We start from the raw sequence: 27844 nt of genomic DNA, 5'->3' as shown, positions 1-27844 counted from the left end.
AAAAACGCAAGTATAATTGCTAGGCATAAATCTAAGTCATACATGTTTTTAATGACTAAGTCGTAACATATTGGAAGAACAGAGAGTAAACCTCTTAATTAAAAGCTGCAGATCTTGAGACCTCTGGCCTCTGTTAGGCTGTTTAGCACCATTGTGCTAAGGCAGGTGGTCTCAAACAAATCTGCAATGGCTAGCATGTAGATAAGCAGTGACTATAAATGAAGGATGAGTGTGGTACATGATCTCATTTGCCATCCTCTGTCTTGTATCCAAAACAGCTCAACTGCGGCAAAGTCTTTCAAAAAAAAAAAAAAAAAAAAAAAAAAAGAAACTTTATATATCATCTTGAAAGTTAATACATATTAAGTGAGAAATATATATATTGATGAAACCCAAGTATTTTTTGGCAGTCTTTCTCGTCTACTTCTCTTGCACTAAATATTTACTGCTGAAAGTACTTTTTCCTTGTGATGGTTGGGTAGCTGAGAACATCCATGCTGTCGTTGGCTGAGGGTCCTTGCAGCCTTTTATCCTGTTAGACAGGTGGGCTGCAATGAGTACCTAGAGAGGAGTAGAAGAAAGAAGCAAGCGAATAGTGATACCTCTGAATACTTTTTTAAAATATGCAGTCTCTCAACCAAAGGCAATGTCTCTCTTAATTTTCAGCGAATTTGTTGGTTTTGTTTGGATTTTGTTTTTGACAAATTTGTCCAGCTGCTTCTTGAACCTGTATAATTTTTCTGTGTACGTAGTAACCTATTGCAGGCAGTTCTGCAGCTTACCAGCACCTCGTGTGAGGAAGTATCTCTGTTTTGAACTTGTGGAACTTAACAACCTTCTAGTTTGAGTTGATATCCCCATGTCTTTTGTGTTGGAAGACACAATGAGCAGTCATTTCTTATTCGCCATTTCTGTGTCATTCCTTATTTTATAGATCTTGGCCATAGCTTTGTTTCAGTCTGCTTTTTTTCCACCTGAAAAGATCTGGTCAATGTTTTGTGTTCCTCTGTTGCAGCCTTTCCATGCCCTTGGCTGTGCTTGTTTCTGTTCTATGTCTCTGCTGCTTCCCCTCTCTCGTTCCTGAGATGAACAGCAAATCTGTGCACAGCATTTAACATGTAATCTCACCATGAATTTGTTCTGTGTCTTAATAAAGTGACAGACTTTTTCCCTTCAGTTTCTAAGAATTCTTAACATTACATTTTTCTCTACGACTTTGTGTAACTTTGTAAAAGCTACTTGCTCTCTTTTTCCGGATCATTTATCAATACGTTGAACAGCATGGGCCTGAGCATGGATCTGCTAGCAACTTTCCTGTGCTGTGGAAACTGACCATTTATTCTTGCCAGTGTTTTAACAACTTTTAATCAATTGACCATGTAAAGATCTATGGGTTTTTTTAAAGTGTCTTTGAGGCACCCTGTTACCTGTTTTGTAAAGGTATCCAACATCAATGAAGCTTTGCTCATTCACATGCTCAGAAATATTCTGGAGGTTTTGTCATTGTAATTTACCTGTACAGGAAGCTGCGTTGTCTGCTCTGCTGCAATATATAATGCTCATCCAAGTGCCTACTCGTTGTTTTCTTTATTATAGTTTCTACTGCTTGAAACTTCCAGCCATACAAATGTCTGGCTGGTTGACCTGTAGTTCCCCAGATCTCCTCTGAAGCATCTTTTGAAAGTTGGCATCGTATTTGACACGTTCCATTTCTATCATATTGAGGCGATATTAGGCAAGAGTTTTTGCACTGTGGTTCGGCTTTAGATCTCTTGGATGACTACCATCTGGTCCTGGTGTTTTGTTACCATTTATTTGACTCTTTAGTCTCCTGACATTTCACTTTGAGGTAGATATGTTGTCATGTTACCCATAAAGAAGGGTTCTGGCACAGGAGCCTACCTAAGCTCCTCCATAACGAACATGTGTTTAAAAAAACCTCACTGATGCTCTCTTTTCATTCCTCCATCAGTTGTTGGCCTACATGCTGTCTGGTATGCTTTCTGTCCCTCCAGTTTTTGACAAAGGACAAGTGTTAGTTTTTATACCTTATGTGGTTTGCTCCTTGCTTGGGGGGCAGAGGGGGAGCTGCCTTACTGTAGTGTTTACTTTGTCTGCTAGAGTTTGGTTCGTTGTATTTTTTGCATTTGGATGCAACTTCAGCTCTTTGAAGAATAGTTCCGTATTTCTAATAGTTTCTCTTTACATACTGTTCAGCTGTGCTCATTTCCTTCTGGTCTCTTTAAAGTCTTCTTTTAATAGCTGGCAGGCATTAGTTCTTTTTCTCCTACATGATGTCTTTGAAGTGTCCCTGCATTTGGAAAAGGCTTTACCCTTTGGTGCTCACTTTATGCTCCTTTTTAAAATCTTCTTTGCTTAATATAGCCCTCCTGTTTTGAGATTGAGATAATTGTAGTAAATGTTTTTACGGGTTTCTTTGCTTCCTCAACAATGTTGATTTATAACGCGTTATGGTCATTGTTAAAATGTGTATCCTTAGAAAAAAAGTCTTAAAATCAAGTTTCCTGCACTGTTCAATTGGCTTTTTTTTATGTGAGTCTCTAACATGACTGCTTCATGGTACAAGTACATTGTGTAAAAATGCTGTTTTCGTCACCTCTTGGTGTGAGATTTGCACAGCGTAGTACAAGGTGACTAAAATATGTCATTATTACTGTGCTTCTTTCCCTATCACCTTTTTAACCTCTGTTACCATTTCATGGTTATCACATCTTCTGGCTGAACGGTCAGTAAGGGAGTCCTGGCAACTGCACTCACCATTACTTAAATCTGGAATTTCAGTCCAAAGGATCCTTTAGTGCTTGTTAATGCTATTAACTTGTTAATCTGATTTGTCTTTAAGCTTTCTGTAGCATATAGCATGTTTTTCTCCACTGGTATGACCATCTTACTTCTGTGTTCTTTCTACCTGGTAAAGAGTGTATTCTATCCAATTATGTCAGTATTGTCCTACCAATTATGTTAGTTTATGAATTTAAAACGATATTCCAATTTCACTATGTATTATTTTTAGCCTCTGACGTTTTGTATGCATGCTTGGGTTTTCCATTTAAATAGGATTCTGTGCTTATTGCTGTCGCTGTTATCAGAGATTTCAGATTTCTGTGCTACCTTTTGCTTAAGGATATGGCTTTTTTAAGATCGCGTGTCATTCCAAATTGCTTATTTTTCTTTAACTATTGGCTATCCCCAACTATTTCATCAAAAAGCACTCTCTGAACCTTCTCAGTGCCAACAACCTTTTAAATCTAGATGAGACCTACCCATTTCAGTAAGGTTCCCTTCATTCCAGGAGTTTGGAGAGGTGAAGTTGACGCAGGCACTGGAGATGTTCTCCACATCAGGGTTAAGATCTGCAGCTTCTCTTTGCAGTAAACAACCTCTTGAGAAGGAGCTGCCCTTCCAGAATGTATTTTATACAAATTCAAAAATACCATAGCTTAAGTGAGTCACTTTTCTACTGTCAGGGGATATTCAGGTCCTGTATCCACAGACAACAGCTTGAAAACAGTAATCTAGTCAGATCTCTTAAGTCAGAATTGCTTCAAGGTCATTTCTATTTTTATACTATTTTGCATGGTTTTAAAATCTATATAAATATTGTAGGTGCAGTTTTTTCACGAGTGTAATAGTTGAGATTTTCTTGGTACCACCCTGAACCTTCTGTGCTGCAAATTAAAACTATTCCTCATGTTCCCTTCAGCAGCCCTATCAAGCCATGGGTCATTGTTGTCTGTAATGTTTTGCGTATTGAAACTACCTTTGGGTCGATTAGTTTTTCACCTTCTGTCCTTCATCTCTCTTTAGACCGACAAGCATGTTTCTTCAGTGTTTTCTGGGCCTTTTGCCCACCCCCAACGTTCTCTCATTCTTGTTACTCTCAATTTTTATCTAAATTTTTCTTTCAAATACATTGCTTAAAACTGGACACACCAGTCTAGATTAGGCCTGGCCTTGCCAGTGCTGTTCCACGTTTTACATGGTTTTTCCTTTGCAATAAACCTCAGATTTCTTTTTTCTTTTTTTTTTCTCATTGGTGTCAGATAGACTTGTTAACTGTATCAACACCACTACCCTTGCAACCTGTATTTTTTTTCCCCTGAACCTAATCAGTCATTTTCTTTTTTTTTTTTTTTTGTTTTTGCTATTTGTCATTCAGCATGTCTTTGCTGAAGTGAAATATTTCACACTTGTCAGCTGCAGGTTTTACAGCTATGTGATCCCTTGCTGATGGCATAATCCATAAAAATATTGAATAAAATAGTCCAGGCAGGCCATTTTATAATCTTGTATAAGATCCTCTCCCAGTTTGATGGAAAGCCATTAATAATTACTCTGTAAAGAGTCTGACCTTTTTGTAATTGGTAACCAGTTTTACATCTGCAGTCGTAGGTAATCTACGCTATTTTGAATCCATTGATGTAAGGCAATCTTCTTACATAATTTCAGCTATTAAATAGAAGGCTTTATTTCTAGAAAAAACAAATTTCTCTTTACAAGCCGTTAGGATGTAAATGGCCAAAAGCTTAACTAGCATTATTTTTCCAATGTTGTAGTCCTGGGAGCATGGCTAAAAAGACTAGGAAGTCCTAAAATACAGGCACTTGTTTGTTCTTCTGTATCTGTACCCTCAGCAGAAGCAGTCTTGAAGTTTCTTGAAAATTCCCTTTTGAGCAGGTGTTTTTTTGTTTGTTTTTTTTTTAAAAAGGGGCAATATAGTCTCCTTGATTATGTGGGCATATATAAATTTTCAGTGTGAAGCAGAATTATGGATTATTTTCTATATGCTGCACACAAACTGTTCATGAATATGGTAGAAAAATTATTTCATAGCTATTTCAGCACCAGTACTCATCCTAGAAGTGGACTGCTTCATTCATGCAGCATTTAGTATTTTATTTAATAAGAAACAGTCTTCTGTCCATGAATCTCAAAGCTCCTTATGAGTATTCAGTAACTTGGTTATAACAGGATTACTTAATCAGTAAGACCGATATTTTAAGAGCTTAAAATGACTCTGACTTGGAAATAACGCTTCTGATTTTTATTTTTTTTTCATCTACTCATGTTACATGCAACACCTACAGTCACAATTACCTCTTAAAATGGTAGGCACTTTATTCTCTGATTACTTTGATTCTGTGGAGAGGCCAGTGCAGTCAGTATGGGTTAGTCCAGCTGTATTTTTCCACGTACCTGAGCTACCTTGGGTCTCTGTATGCTGCATTGCACAGTACGGCGTAAACATACTTTAATTAGCTGTCTTTCTGGAATGCACATCAAAGTCTGATTATTTAACCAACCATTTTCAGGTGCATTGAAATTACGGATGTAGGTGGAATTGTACCTTTCCTTGCTAAAACGTGGCATGAAATATCTACCTCCTAAGTAAAACTGAAGGAGATGTAGAAGTCAGGGCACATTATATGGCATACCAGCTGAGTAGGATAAAAGCAAGCTGTCTTTTGCAGCTGCGTTTAGGAGTCCCAGCCAGAAAGAAAAGATTCTCTTTCACATATCCACTAGAAAGTAGAAATTGTTCAGAGCTTTTCTATGAGAATGCTGCTGGACCAAATTCAACCCAGCTATGAGAAGTCTCTGCTTCCATGGGAAGCTGTGCTTGGCCCAGGGGCCCTATTCATTAGAATACTGTCCCTCTTTTACAAGTACCGAGCAAATAGAGACCCAGAGACTGTGTCAATACAGTTGGAGGACAAGGAAACCACTGTATTGATTTTGACATAAATCCAAAGTAATATCTCTCTGCTGTTAACAGAAACCTTATAGCATGGAAAAGAACTCATTGAAATAGTGGCTTAATAAAAGCAGGCAGTTAAATTAGCCAAAGTCTAATTGCAGCATCTGCTCAGTTGGGTTATCCATGGAAGTAAATCCTAATAATAGTCTAGAATAATTTTTTTGTTGTTTGGTTTAGGTATAGTGGGAATTTATATTTCATAAGAGGGCATCGGTATATATTTCTCTCCCTATATCGTACTCACGGAGCATGTGGGCATATGTTGTTCCACAACTGGGTCTTACCAGGTTTGAAGCTTGAGAGTTGGTCTGCAGATGGATTGCTCTGTTTGTAGGGGAACACTTGCTGTGTTCTTGGTATGGCTCTTCTACTAATTTCAATAATATTAATTTTTTCCAGCATCTAAAAAGAAATTAACTGGACCATCTTCTAGGACACTAGTCTTTCTAAGAAATGGCTGGAGAGATGATCTCCTTTGGCTATTGGGATGATGTTGATAGGTTCTCAACTTGTATGCACCCAAGTGCTTTTATGGGCCATTGGTCTCTGGGGTGGACTGGATAATCTCCCACTGTTCATGACTGTCTCTGTGAATCAACAAAAATACAAGAATTAGATTGTATGCTGTAGGTTTTCTTTGATTTTGTGTGTGTGATTACTTTTACTGGTGGTTTAATATCTTCATTGCTTTTTTTTTTTTTTTGCCTTTTTATTTCTTCCTGATCTGGAGAAATTCTCACTGGGTCCTCAAGGGACATTTTGTCACTTGAATAATATTTAATAAAAATTGGTGATATGTCCACCAGGGTGCAGTCTTTCCCAAAAAAAAGCCATGGTGGTCAGTAACTCTTCAGTGCACCTGTTCCTTGGAAACTAGATTAATTTATTTGTCTAGCTTATTCTCATAAGATCATGCTATCCACTTCAGGAGAAATGGAGAAAAACTGTAAGATGTGTATTAAAATGAGACCCTCTGTATCAAAAATTGTAGATATCCTGAATATCTATGAAATGCTGATACATTTTATAAATTATTTATAAGAGTAAATGCAGCAGTTTTTTGTCGTGTTTTTTTTTAATGAGGCTCAATAGCTGTAATCAGGAAATGAAGATGTGAGTACTTAATTCTTTAAAAAATTAAAGGCCATTGCTGCTGCTTCTGATACCATCCACGTTAGTTAAAGCAACTGCTTTCAAGTCGAAGGAACAAGCTTTCCCAACTCTGGCAGGAGGAAGATGAAATAATTTCTGCTGGAGGAGACAGAATATGCACAAAGCCCTAGAAAGCTTCATTTGCTTTCATTTTTTCCCCACCTCTGTCCTCTTCCTCCCAGCTGCCGCCATCCCCAGGACTGCCAGAGATGAGTAGCACTCTCTTTGACCCAGCAGAGGTAGCGGGCAGGGCAGGGCAGGGGGCTGCGGGGCCAAGGGGCTGCTGCTGAAGCCAGAGGGCTCTCTGTGTGCAGCAGCAACGGGCTGGTTTCAGTGTGACTTACTGGCTTCACAAACCAAGGAACAGTGCCCTGAACTAAAGCAGCATCTGTTTAAAATCACGTGTCACTAACATAAGATTTTGAGCTTGTCTTTTCCTTATGCCATGTTACAAGAAGAAGAGGTTGCTATGGCATTTCAAAATCTAATGTTTGCATTACAGCAAACTGGTCTGAATTCAGTGTTGAACTCACTTGGGGCAGGGTGTTGGGCCAAGGGCCTCCTGAGGTCCCTTCCCACCAGAAAGGTTCTGTGCCTTTGCTTCCTGTGACTACCCTCCCTTTGTGTCTTATGTGAACTCTTGCCTATGGTATTTATTTGCTTCTCTATCTTGTGCAAATTTAAGCATTCTGGCGGCAATGCATACTCAAGGGCCTCATGATAATACTTCATTGTAATCTTAATACTCAAGCCAAGTGAAAGGTGGATGTGATTTTGAAGTATCAACCCTTCCTCATCCCTTGAGAGCCAACAGGGAAAAAATTTCATGGGGGCGCAGGGGGAGTAATAAAAGTTGTACAAAACTAAAAAGCTTGAAATAACAGTATTTTACTTCTCCTGTTGTTCTAGGTTATGCATTAGATCCCTCTATAGATAACCCCGAAGTTGCTACCAAATATATTGGTTCTGTAGAAGAAGCTGAAAAAAATCAAGGTAAATAATTCAGAATCTCATACAAATGACTTGCAACTGATGACTGTTTCTGTTTCTTCTTCACTAAGAGATGAAATAGGTATCAGCAAAGGAAGGAATTATGAGAGACTTACCCATGTCCAAAGACACAATAAATGAAGATGTGTTGCAATTGTAATGTGAAGAGGGAAGAGAGAGATTGGGGGGCTTTGTTTTCCCAAAGTAGCAAATATTTCAGGCTATCATTACGTCAAAATTTCAAATTAGGATTTGTAATTGGAACCTAGCATGTGCCGTTACGTGAAAAGAATTGACCTGTATATTTGAAACAGAGCTTTTTGGTCCTCTTAAATTCTGTCTTAGCTAAAATTGTCATATGTCTGCATCAGGATACTTGTATATTGGGCTAATCACCTTAACTGTGCTACTCAGTAGCAAACTGATCACTCTGTATGCAACCTCTAGCATTCTGTTGGGAACTGTATGTTATCTCTGCTTAGCAGAGTTAAGCTGTTTGCGTTATTTGGAAAAGAAAAACCATTGGAAGGTTGCCAAATGGTAAAGGCATAGCGTGCCACTGGGAGGATTGACTACCAGAGGCCTGGGGTTTGTAATTAATACTTTGGGTGTTAAATATCTTGTATCAAAGTGACTTATTTGCATTGGAAAATTGTACCTGTGTAAACTTCACAGTAATGCTTTCCCTTGCATGTCTTTTTCTAACATCTTATTCACATGTGTATTCAAAGGTTCTTTATTTCTTTGTCCTCTTCCACAGAATATATCCAAGGTTATTTCACTCTTTCCCTCCAAAGTAAAATAAAGAAAATAGACTTATTTTGGTATAGCAGCTACAGACATTAAACAGAAATGGCTAAGATTAAATCATTTCAAAAATAAAAAAAAAGAACCTTTTCATAACGGAATTTTAGTAATTTATTTTAAGAAAACTCTTCATTAATGTACGATTCCTTCATATGATCATTACTTTAATTTTTATGTTGCCTATTTCCCCTTGATTATACAAAGCTCTTTTTGGCTTCTTTGCACTAGATGAGTATTATTGATGCTGTAGGAAAACATTGTCTGAAAATTGCACATAATTGTATATACAACCTTTTGAAAAACTTTTAAGTCATTACTTTAACATCTTTTACCTTTATTTTTTTTTCCTCTCATATCGATATTATTTAATGGTTTTGACAAATGGAATTCTGAGGGCATAGCATTTGTGAAAAGCTAGCACTTATATGAAAGAACAAGACAGTGGTTGGAGGTAGATGACTGTGTCAATGGGGACAGACTATTTAATAGTGCTTGTAGTGATAGGACAAGGGGTACTGGTTTTAAACTAAAAGAGGGTAGATTCAGACTAGATCTAAGGAAGAAATTTCTTACGACGAGGGTGGTGAAACACTGGAACAGGTTGCCCAGAAAGGTTGTAGATGCCCCATCCCTGGAAACATTCAAGGTCAGGGTGGATGGGGCTCTGAGCAACCTGATCTAGTTGAAGATGTTGCTGCTCATTGCAGGAGGGTTGGACTAGATGACCTTTAAAGGTCCCTTCCAACCCAAACCATTCTATGATTCTATGACTTTTTACTACATTGAAATACACAGTTGTGGTTGGGGTTTTGGGAGATTTGTCTTATTTTGGTTTGGTTTGTTTTTTTTTTTTTTTAAGAAACAGAGAGGTGAGGGGGGATCAGAAGCCAATTGTTAGGACTCTTTCAAACACTGCACTAATTGAAGTATGAAAATGAATGTATTCCTACAGTCTACAGACTTATTGTTAAAAATGCATGGGTACATGCATGGTTAAATAATCTAACAAACCATGATGCACAGTTTAAGTGGTTCTTCTGTTATTGTACATAGTTAGCAGTGTTTATAGTTAGAAAAGTTAGCAATGCTTTGGCCAATTTTGCTGAAATGTTTTTTCCATTTTGCTGTGTGTATTGGAAGGAGTGATGATGTTTTGTGTTTGTTTTTTTGTTTTGGTTTTGTTTTTTTTCTTTTAAACTGGCTGTAATGTGACCTATGATGTTATATTCTGTGTTAGCAGCTAGGCAGTGCATTGTTTCTTTCTTCAGGTTTAACAGTGTTTGAAACGGGACAAAGGAAAATTGAAAAAAGGAAGAAATTCAAGGAGAATGATGCATCTAATATTGATGGTTTTCTGGGACCATGGGCAAAGTATATTGATGAAAAAGAAGTAGCTAAACCATCAGAAGTAAGTACTACTTTTAACACAATAGATACAAATTGTTAATACGTTGCAGTGGTTTTAACAGAGATCCAGGTGCACTAGTAGCTTTTCCAAGCAGAAGATCCATGCTTTAGGGTGATAGAAACATGTCAGGTGGTATGTCCAAATAAGGTGTTTTGAATATTCTGAATTCAATTATTTGCAAGGCTGCTTGGAAATAAGATTAATGGTATTTGTGTGTAGTGTGTAGAGTCTGATTAAAAGATGTTTATAAACAGAAGCAGCTTGAAAAGAACTGAAAGTAAAACTTCTTTAAAAAAGAAAAGAAAAAAACAAATAGAAAAACAATTCCGCCCCAGAAAAAACCCTCTCCAACCAACAAATGTCCTTCTTCAGTCAGTGATGCTTAGCTGTAGTCTATGAATAAAACAATAGTATTTCATTCTTTTCAGTGTACATAGCTTTTTTTAAATTATTCTGGTTTTGAAAAAGGTATTATCTTTATTGATGCTTAGAAGTATTTCTAATCTCATTTAGCAAATAAATGTGCTATTAATAGTAAGTAAACAGTAGCACAGTTCTGGATTTTGTTCTGTGATTCTGAATGTTGAATTTTTAAAAGTCAAGATCATGGTTTATTTTTCCAGGAAGAACAGAAAGAGTTGGATGAAATAACAGCTAAGAGGCAGAAGAGAGGAAAACTAGAAGATGATAAACCTGGAGAGGAGAAGACTATATTACATGGTAATGGCATCTTCCTGCCTGTTCTCATTTTCTTGCTCACTGTTTTCTTGCCTGCTGTGTTAATTAGTAAGGATGGCAGACAGCCTCAGCAGTTTTGCTGAGGCACCTTGGTGTTTCTGTATTGGAGATAATAGCGCTCACATGCATAAGCATAAAGGACAGGGAAAGAGATAAACTTGGACTAATTCCTGTTCATACTGTGAAGAGCAGCGTGGAAATGTCATCTTTCAGGGTACTGGTTTTATTTATTTATTTTTAATGGTACTAGATGCACATATCCCTTTTCTATTTAACAGAGCAAACACTTTAAAGTTATGAGTTTGGCTTAGTTTCAGCTTCAGAATTACTGCGGTTTTATGTGTCAGTACTTTCATCAGCAGGTAGTGCTTTGAGTTATGGCTTACATGCAATTTAGAAAATCACTTGGACTTTATACTTCCTCAGTTCTTAATGTAAATATTCTTGCTGTCATACTATGAATAATTGTGTATCAAATAATTACCCTACGGAAGGCTATAGCATGTGGTACCTCAAAGAAAATTATTTGGTAAGTAAGTAAAAGTATGTGATTTTTGGAAACTGTTATTTCAACTCTCTGCATGCAAAACAGTCCTGCCTTATATTACTTGGCACAGGTAGTTAGGTAAACCAAGTCTCTCTTTGTTTACCACTTTCTACAGCCAGGCTCACAGGCACAAGCTGGAGCATCCTTTCTTACGTGTATTAAAGAACAAGTGGATACGAGATATGCATTGCTGACATTAGTACTTCATTCTGTTTATATGTAGTAGATCGTGACAATATTTATTGAATAGTGACAAGCGTAACAAACCTGAAATTTTAACCAGCGAGCCTCCTATAGAATAATTATTTTGTATCCAACTTTTCATGGCCTCTGCCTGAAGTTTCACAGTGAAAGACCTTACAAGGTAAACTTTAGTCTTCTCAAACACAAACATCCCAGGAATGTGCCATTTTGTAGATGTGTGTAAACATTGATACTGTGCAGGAGGTCACTTGTACAACCAAAACTGCCATAACAATATCCCAGAAACTGAGAAATTAATTTAATCAGTGCACGGCTTAGTGTCATGGCTATCCAACACAAGTCTACTCTGAAATATCCATTTCCGTGCACAATGCATCCCTGCATGTCTGACTGTCCAATCACTTCTTAAATCTAGTTAAAGAGCAGCTGTTGGCTACTGCTGACCAATATTGTTTCACACTGGCCAAATGGATCTTTTTTTTCCTCCGGTTTGTAATTCTGTTGAGGTGACTGACACAGAACAGAGCTGGCAGGAATGTGAATTGCAAGCAAATGCCAGGGTTAGAGCTGCACATTATAATCTGTGTAGAGTTAGTGTGAGCAAACCCTTGTTGGTCAGAGGAACTCTCTTGCTGTTTGATGAGTAATATGTGTAGGGGGGAGATTGTCTTAATGTTCAGATGATCAGATTCCAAGCAGGCTTTGCTGAAATGACTTACTTTGAGCTCAACTGATGTCAAATAGGACTCCACATCTGTGTCCTATGAAGTGGGTTCTTCTCTCCACCCCGCCCCCCACTTCACAGCAGAGCAGCTGTGTTGAGAAAAACCTTAATTGTGTGTGGCTATTGAGCCTTTCGAAGATCATAACCTCTCAAAATATAGGCTCTTGGATTCTCAGAATTCTGTGTTTACCTTTTCAGTTAAGGAAATGTATGACTATCAGGGGAGATCTTATCTTCATGTCCCTCAAGATGTTGGAGTTAATCTCCGTTCTACAGTGCCACCTGAGAAGTGCTATCTTCCAAAGAAACAAATCCATGTGTGGTCTGGACATACAAAGGTAGGAAGTCATGTTTGTGAGTGTGCATCATAAAAACCCACTTCCCTTTGTGTCTGAAGCTAACTAACTATAACTTCTATAAAACTGACTAACTTCTATAAAACTGAACTATAAATGGAAGGAGGGAGTATTTTTGTGTTTACCACATTACGCATGTAATTGCTTGCGTGACATGCTCACACATGGTGTTTGCCTGATCAAATGCAGTGGTTTACCTGCATATACTTTTTCATGAACATAGTGACTTCCTGACCTCCTTTAAAGGGACAAATATTATTCAGTGACTTCTGTGGGATTTGGAGTTATTTCCTAAACTACTATTTGAATAAGAGTAAAGCTAATTCTAGAGATCCCTGAAAATGCTTTTTTTTTTAATAGTAAAAGCACTTAAGGGCTATTTTGTATCAAACTTATGAAAAGTTACATAGGCTTTGTGATTATGATGCATCAGCATTACAGGATTCCCAAATACAGCTATTACCTTTGAGAGGTCTGCCTTGTTAAGCGTTTTCTTTGGTGATGCTACTTAACATTTACAGTTTCTTCTTGTGCCAGAGCCTGTAACTGTATACATAATTTTGGTATTAAAAAAGTGTTTCAGTGATTGGATTTGTAGAGCCTATAGTCAACTTGCTACTTCTTTTGTCTCTAATTTTCAGTATTGCTTGAGGGAATATGCTGTGCTGCAATGAGTAGCACCTTAATAATATCTGAAAGATGGAAGACAGGACACAGAGAACACTTTTAGCTTTTACCCTTTTTTAGTTGAGTCACAGCTCTGAATTCATCTTCAGTGATTGCTGCTTCGAAGAGCTTGTAGCTGCAACTATCAGTGCTTTCCAGAATAACATCTCCTCCTCAAAGCTCTAGTCAGTCCTCTGCCTATTAACCTATTAGAACAGACTGATGCATAAAATAGCTTTTTCTTTCAAACAGGAGATGAATAATGATATTGATGAGAGAAGCAAAAGAAAGATGGGCTGACAAATGTAGAAAAGCTGGGGGATATAAGTAGACAATAATAGGGAGGATAAAGCACCCAATTCCATCCAGGGGTGGGAGGAACTGGATGGAATATGAATGGAGTAACTGACATGAAATGGAAAGAAGGGACATCAAACCATGAGTACTTGGTGGTTCTTTGGACTTCCTCTGCAAGGAGTACCTGAAATACAGATAGATGGGAAGATGCTGTGCCCAGGGAATCTGAGATCAGTAGGCAGAAGCCACTGGTAGTATAAGTAAGAAATGGAGCTGGCTAGAAATGTTTTGTGGAAAACTTCCTCACCTGCCTCACCTGAAAAGGCTTGTTACACAGAAATGGTGGCCAAACCCACAATTTGTATTTCTTTGCTGTGTTTACCACAGTAATAGTGTGAGTGTTGGAGGAGGGTGTATATATACAGCTGTTGAAGTGAAGCAATCTGTTGCCAATAACAATTGTTCAAAGCGCATTGCTGCTTCTAAAATGGAATGTCAGTAGGTTATTTCTTTTCAAGATACAGTATCTGTATATTTTATGAAGATAAGGTTTAGCTTTTTGCTTAGAAAAGAGAGAAAGTGAACTGAGGAAATATCTAGATGCTCCACTTACTGTTTAATTATGTCCTTTACAGGGTGTCAGTGCAGTTAGATTGTTTCCTCTCTCTGGGCATATACTCTTGTCTTGCTCTATGGATTGCAAGATTAAGGTGAGTTATTTTTCTGTTTTCATGTATATATTTTATATCATCATTGAATACAGACAATGCATTTTAGAATACTTAAACACTTGGTACTTCTACCAAATACCTTTTGTCTGTGTTACTTTTCTTTTTCTCACTTGATTGTTCCAATGAATCTGTAATTTAAAAAAAGATAGAAATAATACCCAAGACTGTGGGTGTTAGAACAGTGTTAATCATTTAGTAATAGCATTTAGAAGGTTGCAAGTTCCTCAGGTTATTGCCTTTGTTATTATAATAATTCATTTTCTGTGAAGCCTAGTTTTACAACTAGCAATAGGTTTCTGCTGAAGTGTTTTCCTGAAGCATTTGTGGTCTTGAACTAATCTTACTTCAGTCCAGCTCATGTCATATTAAAAGCTGATTTTTTTTTTTTTTTTTTAACTAGCGAAAACTTAGGGCTTTAAAGTTGGAACATGGTATGGGTTTTTTAGTTATTTTAAGGGAGTTTTGCTAACAAAAAGGTGACGGAGCATTCTTGTGAGTTCCTGGGTAGATACTTGTGATTAATCAGTAGATGTCATATGTTTGTAATTAATTTCTTAAAAGATGTTGCCATATATGTTTGCACTTAATTTCAGCATCGTTACTGTTTAACAATTGACATCTCTTCTCCCCATCCCCCCCCTTTTTTTTTTCTCCAAGCTATGGGAAGTATATGGTGATCGAAGATGTCTACGAACGTTTATTGGTAATAGTCTCTTTTTTTAAACTGGTGTATATTTAAAACAACTTCATGGAAGGATATGATTTAGTTTAGCTTAGTCATTTATCATAGAGAGGACTTGTAGGCATCCAAGGCAAATGGTATTCAGTATAATCTTGGCAATAAAAATTGAAAAAGGTGCAAGTTTTTAGTGAACCTTTGTCATTATTCCAAGCAATTTAATGTTGATGTATAACACCTTACAACCCTTAAAACAAATCATTAGTGTACCACAGTCATCAATACTTTATGCAAGACCCCTTTCCAAAGGCAAAATTGTGAAATTAAATTGACCCATATTCAGGTGGAGAACAGCAGCCCTCTGTATTTATACAGCGAGGGCATCTCATGGTCTGAAGAACCCACCTTAAAATAGGTGGTCTCTTATGTGCTGAGTTTCTAGTGCAAAAGCATGGGAATTTGTGGAGGTGTTTTTTAGGTTTAGGTGCCATCTTTGTTCATATAACAGGTGCTTTTTAAAGCAGATAGCTGAGAGAGAGAAATACAAACTTCTTAGCAGCCTTGAATGCAGAACAAAAGCAGCTGATTCTTCTTTTGAAATGGGAACATTTCTAGAACACTGAGTGAATGTATGTTGAGTAGCAACAAAGAAGTCTTTTTTTTCATCTAATATTTCTGATGACAGCAGTGGGGCAAAGATGAAGGCTCAAAAAAGGTTCTCTCTCAATAGACTGCTCTTTCTGAACAGTTTGTTTTTCTCAAAACGTCCTTATTATCAACCAGATTCACCTGCTATTTTGCTATATTTAAGTTACTGTGCCAATATTTTAACTAAAGAGATCTCCTACAAGTCTGATGCAGTGGTCAGCTGAAAGTATTGGGGTTGAGGAGTATCATGGTTAACACTAGATGAAAGCATTCTTAATTTTCTGATCTAGTTTTTCCCACATTTTGTACCTGTTTTCGAATTTTAAATGTTTCTCCTTTAAATGTACCTCCTGTAGTGTTTCTCTCCTCTTTTTCATTAGATGTTGACAGTTATTACAGTGTTATAGACTTCTCTTGCAGCTCTTAACTGTGACCAGAACAATCTTTGAAGCCAACAGTACTTAAAGTTCTGCTTGTATAGTTTCTGAATGATGCACAGTGGTTGGTTCTGTGCAATGCTGCTGTTTCTCTCTCCAGTGCTTTAGAGGTGTGGGGGTTTGGGGGTATTATTCTCGTAGTTCTTTAGGAGTACTTTTTCTTTCTCACTTCAATCATTCTTTACTGGTGCTCGTGAAGAACTTCAATAAGCTATTTCCTTGTTCTCTTTCCATTGTTAAAGACTGGAGCATTGAACTTGAATAATAATTTAAAATAAAACATTAATTCTAAGCATGAATGGATAAAAGTTTATCATCACATTTTTTTCTATCTTGTAGGACATAGTAAAGCTGTTCGAGACATCTGTTTTAATAATGCTGGCACTCGGTTTCTTAGTGCTGCATATGACCGCTATCTTAAACTCTGGGACACCGAAACAGGTAAGCTTGCGTTTGTAGATGCTGTTATTTGGCACTATGTTTAATTAATAGTAAATATCAAGATATATTATCAGTTGGTCAGGTTGTTTCCAACTATCCTTAATATTTCATTACAGGATAAATAGTCTTTTTTTTTTTTCCCCAAATGTTTTGTTGTTATCTGTAATGGTGCAGTTGACACTACCTGTACATCTGTATTTCATATACCTTTTTACTTGAGAAGTTTGATGCTAGAACAATTTTCAGCAAGAAGACTAAGTTTTACCAAATCAGTTAATTGCATATCTACACTTACAGGCATAAAATTAAGTAATGAAATCACATTTTAGACCTAGATACGCTTAATTTAGAAGAATTATTTCACTTGATCTTTCGGTTAACCTGAACTTGAAGAGCACTCCAAATAAGGAAAGGTGGTAGAAATTGAGGTGCTGGTATAGGGAGTGGAGGGTAGGTCTGATGCTCTCACAGAACTGCCTGGGAGATGCTCTGTAACATTCTGCTCCAAATAGTTTCTTAAGCTAAAAAGATACAGGATAGATTTTGTCAATATTCTTTTAAACTTAAGTCTGTTCCTGAGACAGGAAGTTTCCATGTTTGAAAAAGATGTTAGTTTTCTTGGTTAGCAGTGCCGCTAGAATCACACAGGTGACAGCCAGAAAGGTGTAAGTCAAATTCTCCAGACTTGAGTCTGAACTCAGTTATTTAGACACCTGAAAAATGTATTGAGCTTTCAGATTAAAACAGGCTCCTGTAAGTTATGGATAACGTATAATCAGGGTATTTATGGCTGAGGCTCTGAGAAGAGGTCAGTGGTTTGTTTTGCAGTTGGATTACTGTTATCTGTTTCTAGGCTTAGGATTGAGGAATTCTTGCCTGAGTTTGTCTCTTGTCAGGAAGACCTCTGATCCTAAGGAGGTGATGCTGTGCAAAGACAGTGGTCAGCTTCTGATATCCTGACTAGTCCTGATGTGCTTGATATGTCCTGATGACATACAGAGTACTGAGCAGTTATGTTGTTTGGAAAGCTGTAGTAAAAGTATGGAACAGTTTGTATGTGTTTATACAGGTGCGTGCATACAAACATGTGAAAGTATAATCAAAGAGCAGGGTAAATTCTACCCTCTAGTCCTCTCAAGGGCTTTAAAACAAGTTATTTCCTGCTGTTACTAAAGTAAAAGTAAAATGAATGGGTTTTTTGTCAATATCTGCAAAGGACTAATCGGCCCGTAGAACTTCCAACCTGATGTACTATGAATGGCTTGTCTGTTCCAGGGCAATGTATTTCAAGATTCACAAACAGGAAGGTTCCTTATTGTGTCAAGTTCAATCCTGACGAAGATAAACAAAATCTCTTTGTTGCAGGAATGTCAGATAAGAAAATTGTGCAGGTATGTCTACTTAGTATCTCTTCCTCTAAAAATTATGATATTTAGTAAAAAACAAGGTCTTATTCTGACTTTTTTATTTGTAGTGGGATATTCGAAGTGGTGAGATTGTGCAGGAATACGATAGGCATTTGGGAGCTGTCAACACCATTGTGTTTGTGGATGAAAATAGAAGGTTTGTGAGTACATCTGATGACAAGAGTTTAAGAGTCTGGGAATGGTAAGTTTTTAAAAAATTTAATTTTAACTTGAAGGATATTATAAGCAAACTGAGAAGAGAGTTTATTTTCAAAAGTATACGTAGCACATAGGACACTGGAGTGTACTGAGTTCTACCTAGCTGAGAAAGAGCTGAATTTAAATTTCTACAAATGTTAATGTAATTATATATGCAGTAGCTAAAATGTTTCACAACAAAGTAGAACCAGAACAATCTCAGCTATTGTTGTTGCTAATTTCTGATAACTATTGAAGTTGGGCGTATACTCTGCAAACTCCTGCATACTGCCACTCAGTCTAGTATGGGTCATAGTTCTTAAACATTTTTGTCCAGTGAAAGGAAACATCCCTTCCAAAATCTTACTGTAATACTTTCAATGTTTTTGAAATCATTCTTAATGTCCAATAGTGAATTACTGTCCCTAGCTTACTGCCCGACTGTACTGCAATATTTGAAAACTGTTTTTAAAGCCTACAAAACCTAAATCACTGTATGCAAAGTAAAATGTCTTAAATAGCCTCTGGTTTATTGGTGCAGATTTTATATGGGTATTGGGCTGTATTTATTTTTAGCATTAATTATTAATAATTTATCTTAAATTATTCTAAAAGATAAAATATTATCTAGAGATTTTAATCTTTGAAATGAGTTGCTTCCTATCATGTTGCTGAATACTAACCAACCCATCCTGGCTTAATGCTCAAGACACTCACAGCTTTCCTTCTCCCCCAAAGAAAGCATAGAACAGCCCTGTCAGCCTGAAGCACGCTGCACTCTATTAGTGATCTCTGTTCTCTCTCCTTTCCCCAAGGGTGTATTAGCTTTTAAATTAACCTTTTAAAGAAATGTCTGCTCTGTTACATTAGTGTGTGTTGGTTGTGAAAGCTTTGAACTTGGATGTGCATAGTATTATATAATATTTGGCTCATGTATGAAATAGCTAGTTTAGTGTAGCTTCATTTCTGGTTTTCTGGTAGTCTGGGTTTTTTTGCAAGCATTGATACCCACAGTTACGAATACAATAGATGACAGAAAAGTGGAAGTTTATCTAAGAAAAACTCATAAAAACATCATTTAAAATGGATTCCAATTTTTAACATAGACGGGGAGAAACCAAATCTCTCCTATCTGAAATGTTTACCACAAGGTTCTAGGTACTAAGATTTTCAGCTTAGGATTTTTAGGATTTCCCTAGGATTTCAAATGTCTTTTTGAAATAATGACTCCCACATCTTTAGGTATCCATTTCATTTTGCCTTTCACACATGTGAAGCTGTTGCACAATATGGACACTAGTTTGACAGCTCTGTGACTAATCAGTTCCTTCCTAGCTTTTTGGTTTTTAGGTTTTTTTGGGTTGGTTTTTGGTTTTGCTTTTTTTTTTTTAAACCTAGACAAGAGACTCCAATCTGTGGTATTTGAATGTTACCCAAGCAGCCAGCAAAACCCTCAGCATGTCTGTGATCAGCTGCTATCATTGCCAGTAGAAGCGGTGGTAATGACCAAAGTCTGGGAACCCAGACTTAGGCTAGACATGTAATGCTGTCACCATATGTCACTCCAAGAGAGTCTCTGTTCGGTGTTTCATAATTAGCCCCGTGTATTTACTGAGCTCCTTAAAGAAAAATCTTCACGATATCGTATCTGCTAAGGAGTGTCTCCTCTCTGGCGAGTGGGAGGAGGATCTCACTTGCACAAATCTGTTATTTCCTTGAGCTTGGATTGCCCTTGTTTTGTGAGCTTTGTGTTGATGGCTGAAATAAATAGCGAAGTGGGTGGATTTAGTCACTCTGTGGGGAAGAGCAGGAAAGGCAAAAAGGTTCTGGCATGGGAACATTGCAACCTGATTGTTCCAGTAGCAGAAGTTTTTTCCTTCTGAAGAAAAAAATATCTACTGAGCTTGCTGTACACTGAAGAAAGAGCTCCCTTGTTCAGATAATAGGGAACTCAACTGTAGGCAATATTCCGTCATGCAGTTGTTGGGGATTTTGGGGGGTTTTATAAAAGAACAAATGTAATGCTGTCTTCCTAGGCATGACTTGAAAATGTTTCTCCACAACCTACCGTGATGTATGTTAATTGGTCTGTAGGCATATTTCTATAATTTAATATAAAAAATATATAATATATATATAATGTATTCAGTACAGAAGCTTTTGGAGCTTGAAAACTTCCATGGCAAATTATTTCATACTGCACCTCAAATCCTTTTTTTCCTAAGTTCATAAGGAAAATTATTTGCAATGTAGGGTGATTTGGTTACTGCACCTTTTGGTGTGTTTCTTCATATGTTCTTCAGCACAATGTTTCTTCAGTATCCTACAGAAACAAAGCAGAAGTAATTATGACCTGAGTATGGCCTTAAAAGCCAGTAATTAAAGCTGGTCTAATTGCTTAGTTTCAATTGTCTAGAGGAATTTTGTAGTATGTTTTGTAAACACTTTGACTTGGCCAGAGCTGGTAATGGGATGTCATGTCAGACTTCATCACAGTGAGGAACTTCTCCCCTGAGAATTTAAATCTCCTTTCCCCAGGAGTTCATCCCATGCATGGATTTCACTGTGCTGTACACTGAATTGCAGTTGGTTGGTTGCTGAAAGTTCAGACTACAAGTATAGGACAGACTCTTGCAGATTAAATGGTTTCCTTAGGAGTCTTAATGGGAGTACTTTAAAATTTGTCTGCTTTTGCATTTCATGCAACTGTATCGTTACAGCAGTGGTATTAAAGTTGGCGGGTATCATATTCTGTGTTCTTTCTTCTAGAAATTCAAAATGTTGTTTTGTCTCTGTCTGCTTCGTATGTGTCTGATCCTACTTGGATCAACAGTGAAATGATTTGGGCAATTGACCTTGGAGGCTTTTATTTCCTTTTACCTTCAAGTCAGCTAGCAAAGCAAGAACTGTACATTGGTAGCTTAGTTATTATCCTGGCAGGCTTAGGAGGCTTGTCATCTGTGTAAAAAGGCCTGCTGAGGGGTTTAGCTTCTCTCCATCATTCCTGGTAGAGATACGGTAGCCTCCTGAGAGAGCTCTTCATGGTGTGCAGATCCCAAAACCGGACTGGGTTGGGTTCGGGGTTTGGGTTTTTTTCTTCTTCTTTCTTTAAAAGGATTTTTCTCTCTCCTGCTTGGGGAAGAAGTTATATTAGAACCCCAGAGTATCACGTTTCTGAATCTTGGCAAGCAGATACTACTTTGGATATTTAAAACTTTTCAGCCTTTGAAATGCTATGAAACGGGGAAAGGACTTGAAGATGTTTAAATTTAAACATTTGAACAAACAATATATCCTATGAGTTTTGAGGTCAGGCAACCATGACAGCATCTTTCTTGGTATCTTTTTTTTAAGATTTTTTTTTTTTTTAAGGGAGTGGGCTGATATTACTTATTTAGCAATTTGACTGGAACCAAATGTGAAACGTAAATGTATCTCTTTAGTCTGCCTAATAGTTTAATGCAGCATATCCTGCAGCTGTCCTCAGTGTGTCTGGTAGGTTTCAACATAAAGGAGAGCTGCCTTGAATAAATTCCGGTAGATGAGCCTGCCTTCATTTGTAAAGGGAGAGAAGGCAGGACAACCTGTGCTGCATTTAAATTTCTTACTGCAGTACAATTCAGCGTTGGAGATGCATCTTCTGTGATGAGACTTTTTTAATGGGGCTTCCAGTGGGATTGCTTTTACCTGACATTGAGGACTCCAGATGACCGGTGGGCTGAGGAAGCGTTGGATGTTGGGAGTTGATCAGGACCTGGCCTTACTGCAGCGATGACCTCGTGTCCTGTTGCCGGTGGGGTTTGAAGCTGTTTGGGTATTGATGTAAAAGGGAAGGATGGGGCCCGGGGGGGCTGTACTTCTGCGCTGTCATGTTGGTCAGCCTCAGAGATTATGTGGACTTTTTGTTATTGCTTTACAGATTTACAGTCCAACAGTAGTCTTAGGTCTGCCTGTTTGGAAGCCAGTTACCCGTGCGCGTGCTCTTATCCACAGAGCGTATTAAGTGGGTTGCCCTTCTTATGCAGAGGGGTAAATGATTTTAACATTTAACTCACAGGAGCATTTGTGTTGGTTCCTGACAACAGAACAGCTTCTCACCTTGCTGCCCATGTGCATGTTACTTAATACAAGATGATGGGAAATAACTTACTCCACAATAAAATAGAATTGTAATTACCTTGCTAATGTCGACCGTATTGCCATCCAGCAAGGCTCGGTCAGCGAGTACAAGGCAGCCGCCCACACTGTCTGCTCTGATAGTGTCCCAGCAGCTCTTCTACTGTGTGAATTAGACAATGAAGTCGTAACCATCCCCTTTGTATTAATTAATGTTGCTACAGAACATTTTGCATGTGTTTTCTGTTGAATACATTGATCAAATCTATTTTCTGCTGGAGATTTCTTTTGCTTAATGAGAAAGACATGTGCATGCCTTCCCTTTTTACCAGCCTTCTAGGGTAGGGTGTGAGGAGTACTGTGAATATGTGCAGCCTGTTAGTAATTCAGTTTATGTAGTCAAAACCAAATGACAGTTCTGCAGAGTAAGGATTAGACTGTACTTGTTTTTTCCCTAGATCCACATGCCTTTCTACAGGACAGTGTATGTTCTTAACATACACTGGCACAGTCCTGTATGGAATCGAGACCTAGGAGTTCACGGTTCGGTTCAGCTGTGAACATTTGGAATTGTTTGGCATCCCATTTGGGGAGACCAGGAGGAAAAGAGCATTGTCAGAGAAACGAGAGAGAGAGAGACTCCTGTTTTCTTTTCCTTTAAAGAAAAAAAAAAAAAAAAAAGGAAAAGGCAGCAATATTCTCATTAAAACAAAACTCAAGTCAGTAAGACATTACAATAAGACACATGCATGTATCAGTCTGTTCTTGCTACCTATATAAGAATTTTATAAGAGCTGCAGTTAAACTGGAGGCAATAGAGTGTCTTTGTGTTACGGTTTTATTGTTAACAATTGGAATTATGATTCTGCTTTAGACTTTGGGTCATTTGATTGGGGTAAATTCACTCTATCAGAGGTTATCCTGTAGATGGCTCCACAGCTGGAGCTCTCTAGGTGGACATTCATAATATTTTTGAGCTTTTGCACATTCTTCCTTTGGACACCACCATACGCTCTCCATGGTTCAGTGGCTGAGTAAATCAGCTGACTGGAGGCAGCCCTTTGGAAAATCTCCATGTCTTCATAAAACACATACTTCTTCCTTTTGCAGGGACATTCCTGTAGACTTCAAGTACATAGCTGAGCCAAGTATGCATTCGATGCCAGCCGTGACTTTGTCTCCAAATGGTAGGTTAACACTTTACTGCCTTCTTAGGCCTAGTTTACATAGGCATGTCTTTCTGATTATGTCTCTGTAATGTTGCCATGTTGCATCCCCCTGTCACCCCACACTAACCTCCCCAAATCAGTGTGTGCATTTATTCCAAGATTGGACTGGATCTGGTTTTGATTTAAAAATCTTAAGAAGACCAAGTATGTCAAAATGAGGGGTTACATCAGGATAACTGTATCAGTTTAAATTTAGACCTTCATCCAGACAGGGCAAAAGGACTCTTTCTTTTCATAGAGCTACGATGTGCTCTTTGTATTTAAAATATTAAGAGGAAACAATGGTGGGAACTGACGATGGCTGCAAAGTACTAAGCAAGTTCAGCAGTCCTTGTGGTGCCATCATTAAAGCAGAAACTGATGTTGTACGTGATCCTGTTAATGCTGTTTCCTTTCTGCTCTGAATATAGCCCAAATAACTCTTGCATAAGAGAAATCCCAAATTATCTCAGTGTTTTTGTATGTTAGTTTCACTGGTGCTTGTGTTCTTCAATTAGAATCAGACTGAAGGAGAATAAAGGTTTAGTGCCTCCAGTAGTCAGTGAAAATCCTTCTAACAGGACGAAATCTGTGTTTATCTGTTTTGGCCAAAATTAAATAGCTTTAGTGTCAACATTATTAAAGTGTCGCCAGATTTGCAGTTAACCGTCCCATTATGCTGAGTAGTGGCTGATCAGCTTGTTGCACAGCTAATGTTTTCAGCCAGTTATCAGCATCAAATTATATTTTATTTGCAGTGTAAATACTTTATTCTTAACAATAGCAGTGGGTTTCTAATATAAAAGATTGTGGAGAAAGAGATAGCTGCATGTTAGCTAAATGTTAGGCCAAGCTGGCCTATTTCAACCCCTGTTTCTGAAATAGCACAACTTGCTGTATTCTGATCCAGTTTTTCAGTTCATCTCATTCCTCCACATTGAAATACTGGATTTCTCATTCTTTTTCCAGTTCTGGCTGGCCAGCATTTGAGTATTTGAATTCTGAGATGAGACAGTAAATTACGTTAGGGATGAAGTAGTCATCTTTTCAGCTCAAGACATCACCTGTCACATTAACTAACATTATCTTGACCTACTGTAGTCCAATATCACACAAAACAAGTTTTTTCGGAATAGTTATGCTACGGATTGTGCCAGACACATCGTGCATCATTCTGGAGTTAAATGAAAGTTTAAAGAAAAGTAAATTGAAAATTTTACAGATATGGAACTCTTCTGCTTAGGGGCACTGATTTATGAATCTCATTAATTAAAATCTTCCTCCTGAGTGATGCAGGAAACAGACTTTTTAAAAAGCAGAAGAGGAGAATAACATGCTTGGGGTACACACTTGATTTGTTTCTTTGGGAGGCTGATGAAAATCCTCAAATTCCAAGCTAGTTGCTGGAAGTGTGGTCAGATCTACAGTAAAGTCAGCACATTTTGTGTTATTGCTGTTTGTGTAAAACACTGTAAAGGCAGTAACAATATGCAGAGTTCAGGACAGAAATCTCTGTTCTATGGTGTTCTGTAGCACATAATCTTCAGTGGATTCTCAGGCAGGAGTTAGTGCACTGCCAAAATGTGAAATGAGATAGTTAAGATTAGAAAAGCTTGTGGGTTTTTTTCTTTCACTAAAATATCTTTATTAAATTGTATTCCATTAGGGCAGAGAATACTAAATATTTGCAAAAATTTATAAAGATTTTCAAACTCCTGAGTCTACCTTAGACCTGGTTTTCCCATAAAGAAAATAAAAGGTGACCATCTTAGAATACCCACAAAACGGGTAATCAGATACATTGCATCTAGATGGGTTATTTCACCTCATCTGGATAACTTGATTATGTGCACCAGCAACCTTACTCGGTAGCTTAAGAACTTATCAGTAAGTCAGTGAGGTTGATGCAGCACGTTTTTAGAACAGCCAGAGCTTTTCTGGAGTCCTGCGTGCATTTTGTAGGAACAGGCATCCCAAATCCTGTCAAACATAAGGTTTTACCTCTTGGCAGTTGTACCAGGCAGAAGCAATATCAGCTGCTACCTAGAACCCTGATACATAATGAAAATCTGGATTAAGATAGTGCAAGAAAAGTTATAAAAATCTCTTAAACCTTTCCAGTTAAGTCTGTTTCTTCAGATGTGGGACTCTGATACCACCTTTTTTATTGCATTAATAGGGAAGTGGTTGGCTTGCCAGTCGATGGATAACCAAATTCTGATTTTTGGAGCTCAGAACAGATTCAGATTAAACAAAAAGAAAATTTTCAAAGGTCACATGGTAGCTGGCTACGCTTGTCAAGTGGATTTTTCACCTGACATGAGGTAAGTTTTTGTGGGAATGAGCTTCGTCTTAAGACTTGCCAGCACAGACACTAAACTTCTTTTTTGAATCCTCTGCAACATTCATTGATGCACAGCCATCCTATTAACTTAGCATCAAGACAGAGTTCTCTAGCCAAGCAGCAGAATGGAAAGTTTGCTCTTGTCATTCGCTAGGACTAAGTTATACTCAGCAGTTGCTCTGAGCAACATTTAGAAAACAGTCCATGTAGTCCAGATTCCCCGTTCTGCAGAGATGATTTACACTGCTGTTGGACCATCCAGAGAATCCCCTTGTTTTCCCTAGCCCTGGGGCAGCACAGGAGGCTTCCACTTCTGACTTGCATCTGGCTCTTTTTGCACATGATCTGCAGCACGGGGTCTGTTCCTGCAGTATGCATTTGTCTAGAATACCTGGGATTCGGACTTGCCCAGTTTTCCTAATTTACAGGTCTGGTGTGGCTATCCTCATTTATTGTTCGGAGAACTATCTTTTGCATCCTGTTTGCTTAGTAATACACCCATATATTTACCACTGTATGTACGTAAGATATTCATCACTGTAAAAACTGGAGAATAACCTCAGCAAAACTGGAGGAAAAAGTGGAGAGAAGCGTCTATAAATTTTAGAGAAACTTCTGGCACTTTCTCTTTTGCTGATGTATTCCCTTTAGTTTCAGTAACACAGTGTATGGTATAATCGCATTGCTTAGCACATTTACCTTACAGCTGATGAATCACCTTCTGCAGGACTTGTGCACTTTAGAGCACAGCATGAATGCTAATTCTTTGGTAGGTATGTTTGCAGACTGTCAGATAGGAAGGAAACTCACTGGGTGAAGCTCTTTTCCATTGCTCAATGTAAAAGTATTATAATGCAAGCAGTCTTCACACATGATACAGCTTTTATTTTAATCCTGTTAATATAGCTACGTGATATCTGGAGATGCAGATGGGAAACTTAACATCTGGGACTGGAAGACAACAAAACTCTACAGCAGATTAAAAGCACATGATAAAGTCTGTATTGGTGCAGTGTGGCATCCACACGAAACATCTAAAGTCATTACGTGCGGCTGGGATGGTCTTATTAAACTATGGGACTAAAGAGGATGCTACGAAGACCTAAAGATGCAAGTCCTGCATACATCTGAGTTTAGAGCGAATTCTGCTGTAAGGATGGGTAGACATTTGTAATACCGCAGTTCTCAGCTAGCTGTATATATGCACTAACAAATGGGAAATCTTCAGAAGACGCAACTGAAAGGATATAGTTCTAAACACGACCTCTGAGTATGAGAAGCTGAGGTCAGCTGAAGCATGCAGAATCAAGTTAGTTTGTCGAGTCACTGTTTGTGCAAAACGCTCTTGTAAAATAAAATAATTTTAAGAAAAACTATTTTTGTGGTTCTGGCTGTCAGAGATGTGGGGAGTTAAAGGAGAAAACAGCAATTGTGTAACTCTCTTCCTAAGAAGAAATCTTTGATATCTACTGCAATTAGAGCTGGAAAAGATGCATTTGTTTACCTGGTTTTGGGGGGTAACTTGTTGTCCCCAAAATACTTCTAGCTTTATAGAACACAAAGCCACTTGCTAAGATCTGTTAATTCACAGTAGAAACGAAGAACTAATCAGAAGCTAGCAGTTGTCAGATAAACTGTATCAACTGAAGACTGTATTCATAAACTCTTGGTTTCTGTCTTTATTTAAAAATAGCATCATGCTGATCACCGAGTTTCATCTTTGCAAGTACTCCTCAATTTCAAGATTTTGCCTGTAATGCTTGTGTGTTAAGTGTTGTTTTTTCTCTTCCCGTATGCAGTTAAGTTCCAATAAGCATGACGTTAAAAAAAAAAAGTAAATGTCTCTTGTTCAGTTTGGAATACATTGTATTATAAGCCCCATAAAGTTTTTGACAATTTAATGTATATACATGTCACACTTTTTCTCTTTAAAGAACTTATTTTTAATAAATCTTTTTATAGAAAGTC

At 37.7% G+C, this 27844-nt stretch overlaps 1 protein-coding gene across 1 annotated transcript in view; it reads left to right on the top strand.

Moving 5' to 3' along the window:
* The window catches only part of CDC40 (cell division cycle 40), a 42216-nt gene extending 14372 nt beyond the window's left edge, over nucleotides 1-27844 (top strand). The window contains exons 4-15 of the mRNA XM_087776687.1: nucleotides 7841-7924; nucleotides 9997-10136; nucleotides 10760-10856; nucleotides 12548-12687; nucleotides 14304-14378; nucleotides 15057-15102; nucleotides 16503-16604; nucleotides 17880-17995; nucleotides 18079-18212; nucleotides 23435-23511; nucleotides 25712-25856; nucleotides 26783-27844. Coding sequence (XP_087632813.1) covers nucleotides 7841-7924; nucleotides 9997-10136; nucleotides 10760-10856; nucleotides 12548-12687; nucleotides 14304-14378; nucleotides 15057-15102; nucleotides 16503-16604; nucleotides 17880-17995; nucleotides 18079-18212; nucleotides 23435-23511; nucleotides 25712-25856; nucleotides 26783-26960 — 1334 coding nt within the window. The 3' untranslated portion in view covers nucleotides 26961-27844. The remainder of the gene's footprint in view (nucleotides 1-7840; nucleotides 7925-9996; nucleotides 10137-10759; nucleotides 10857-12547; nucleotides 12688-14303; nucleotides 14379-15056; nucleotides 15103-16502; nucleotides 16605-17879; nucleotides 17996-18078; nucleotides 18213-23434; nucleotides 23512-25711; nucleotides 25857-26782) is intronic.

Source organism: Nipponia nippon, unplaced genomic scaffold, assembly GCF_047370975.1.
Source record: "Nipponia nippon isolate SJK-2023a ecotype South Korea unplaced genomic scaffold, ASM4737097v1 scaffold_4, whole genome shotgun sequence".
Classification (NCBI taxonomy): Eukaryota; Metazoa; Chordata; class Aves; order Pelecaniformes; family Threskiornithidae; genus Nipponia; species Nipponia nippon.
This window is presented reverse-complemented; position numbering and strand designations above follow the sequence as displayed.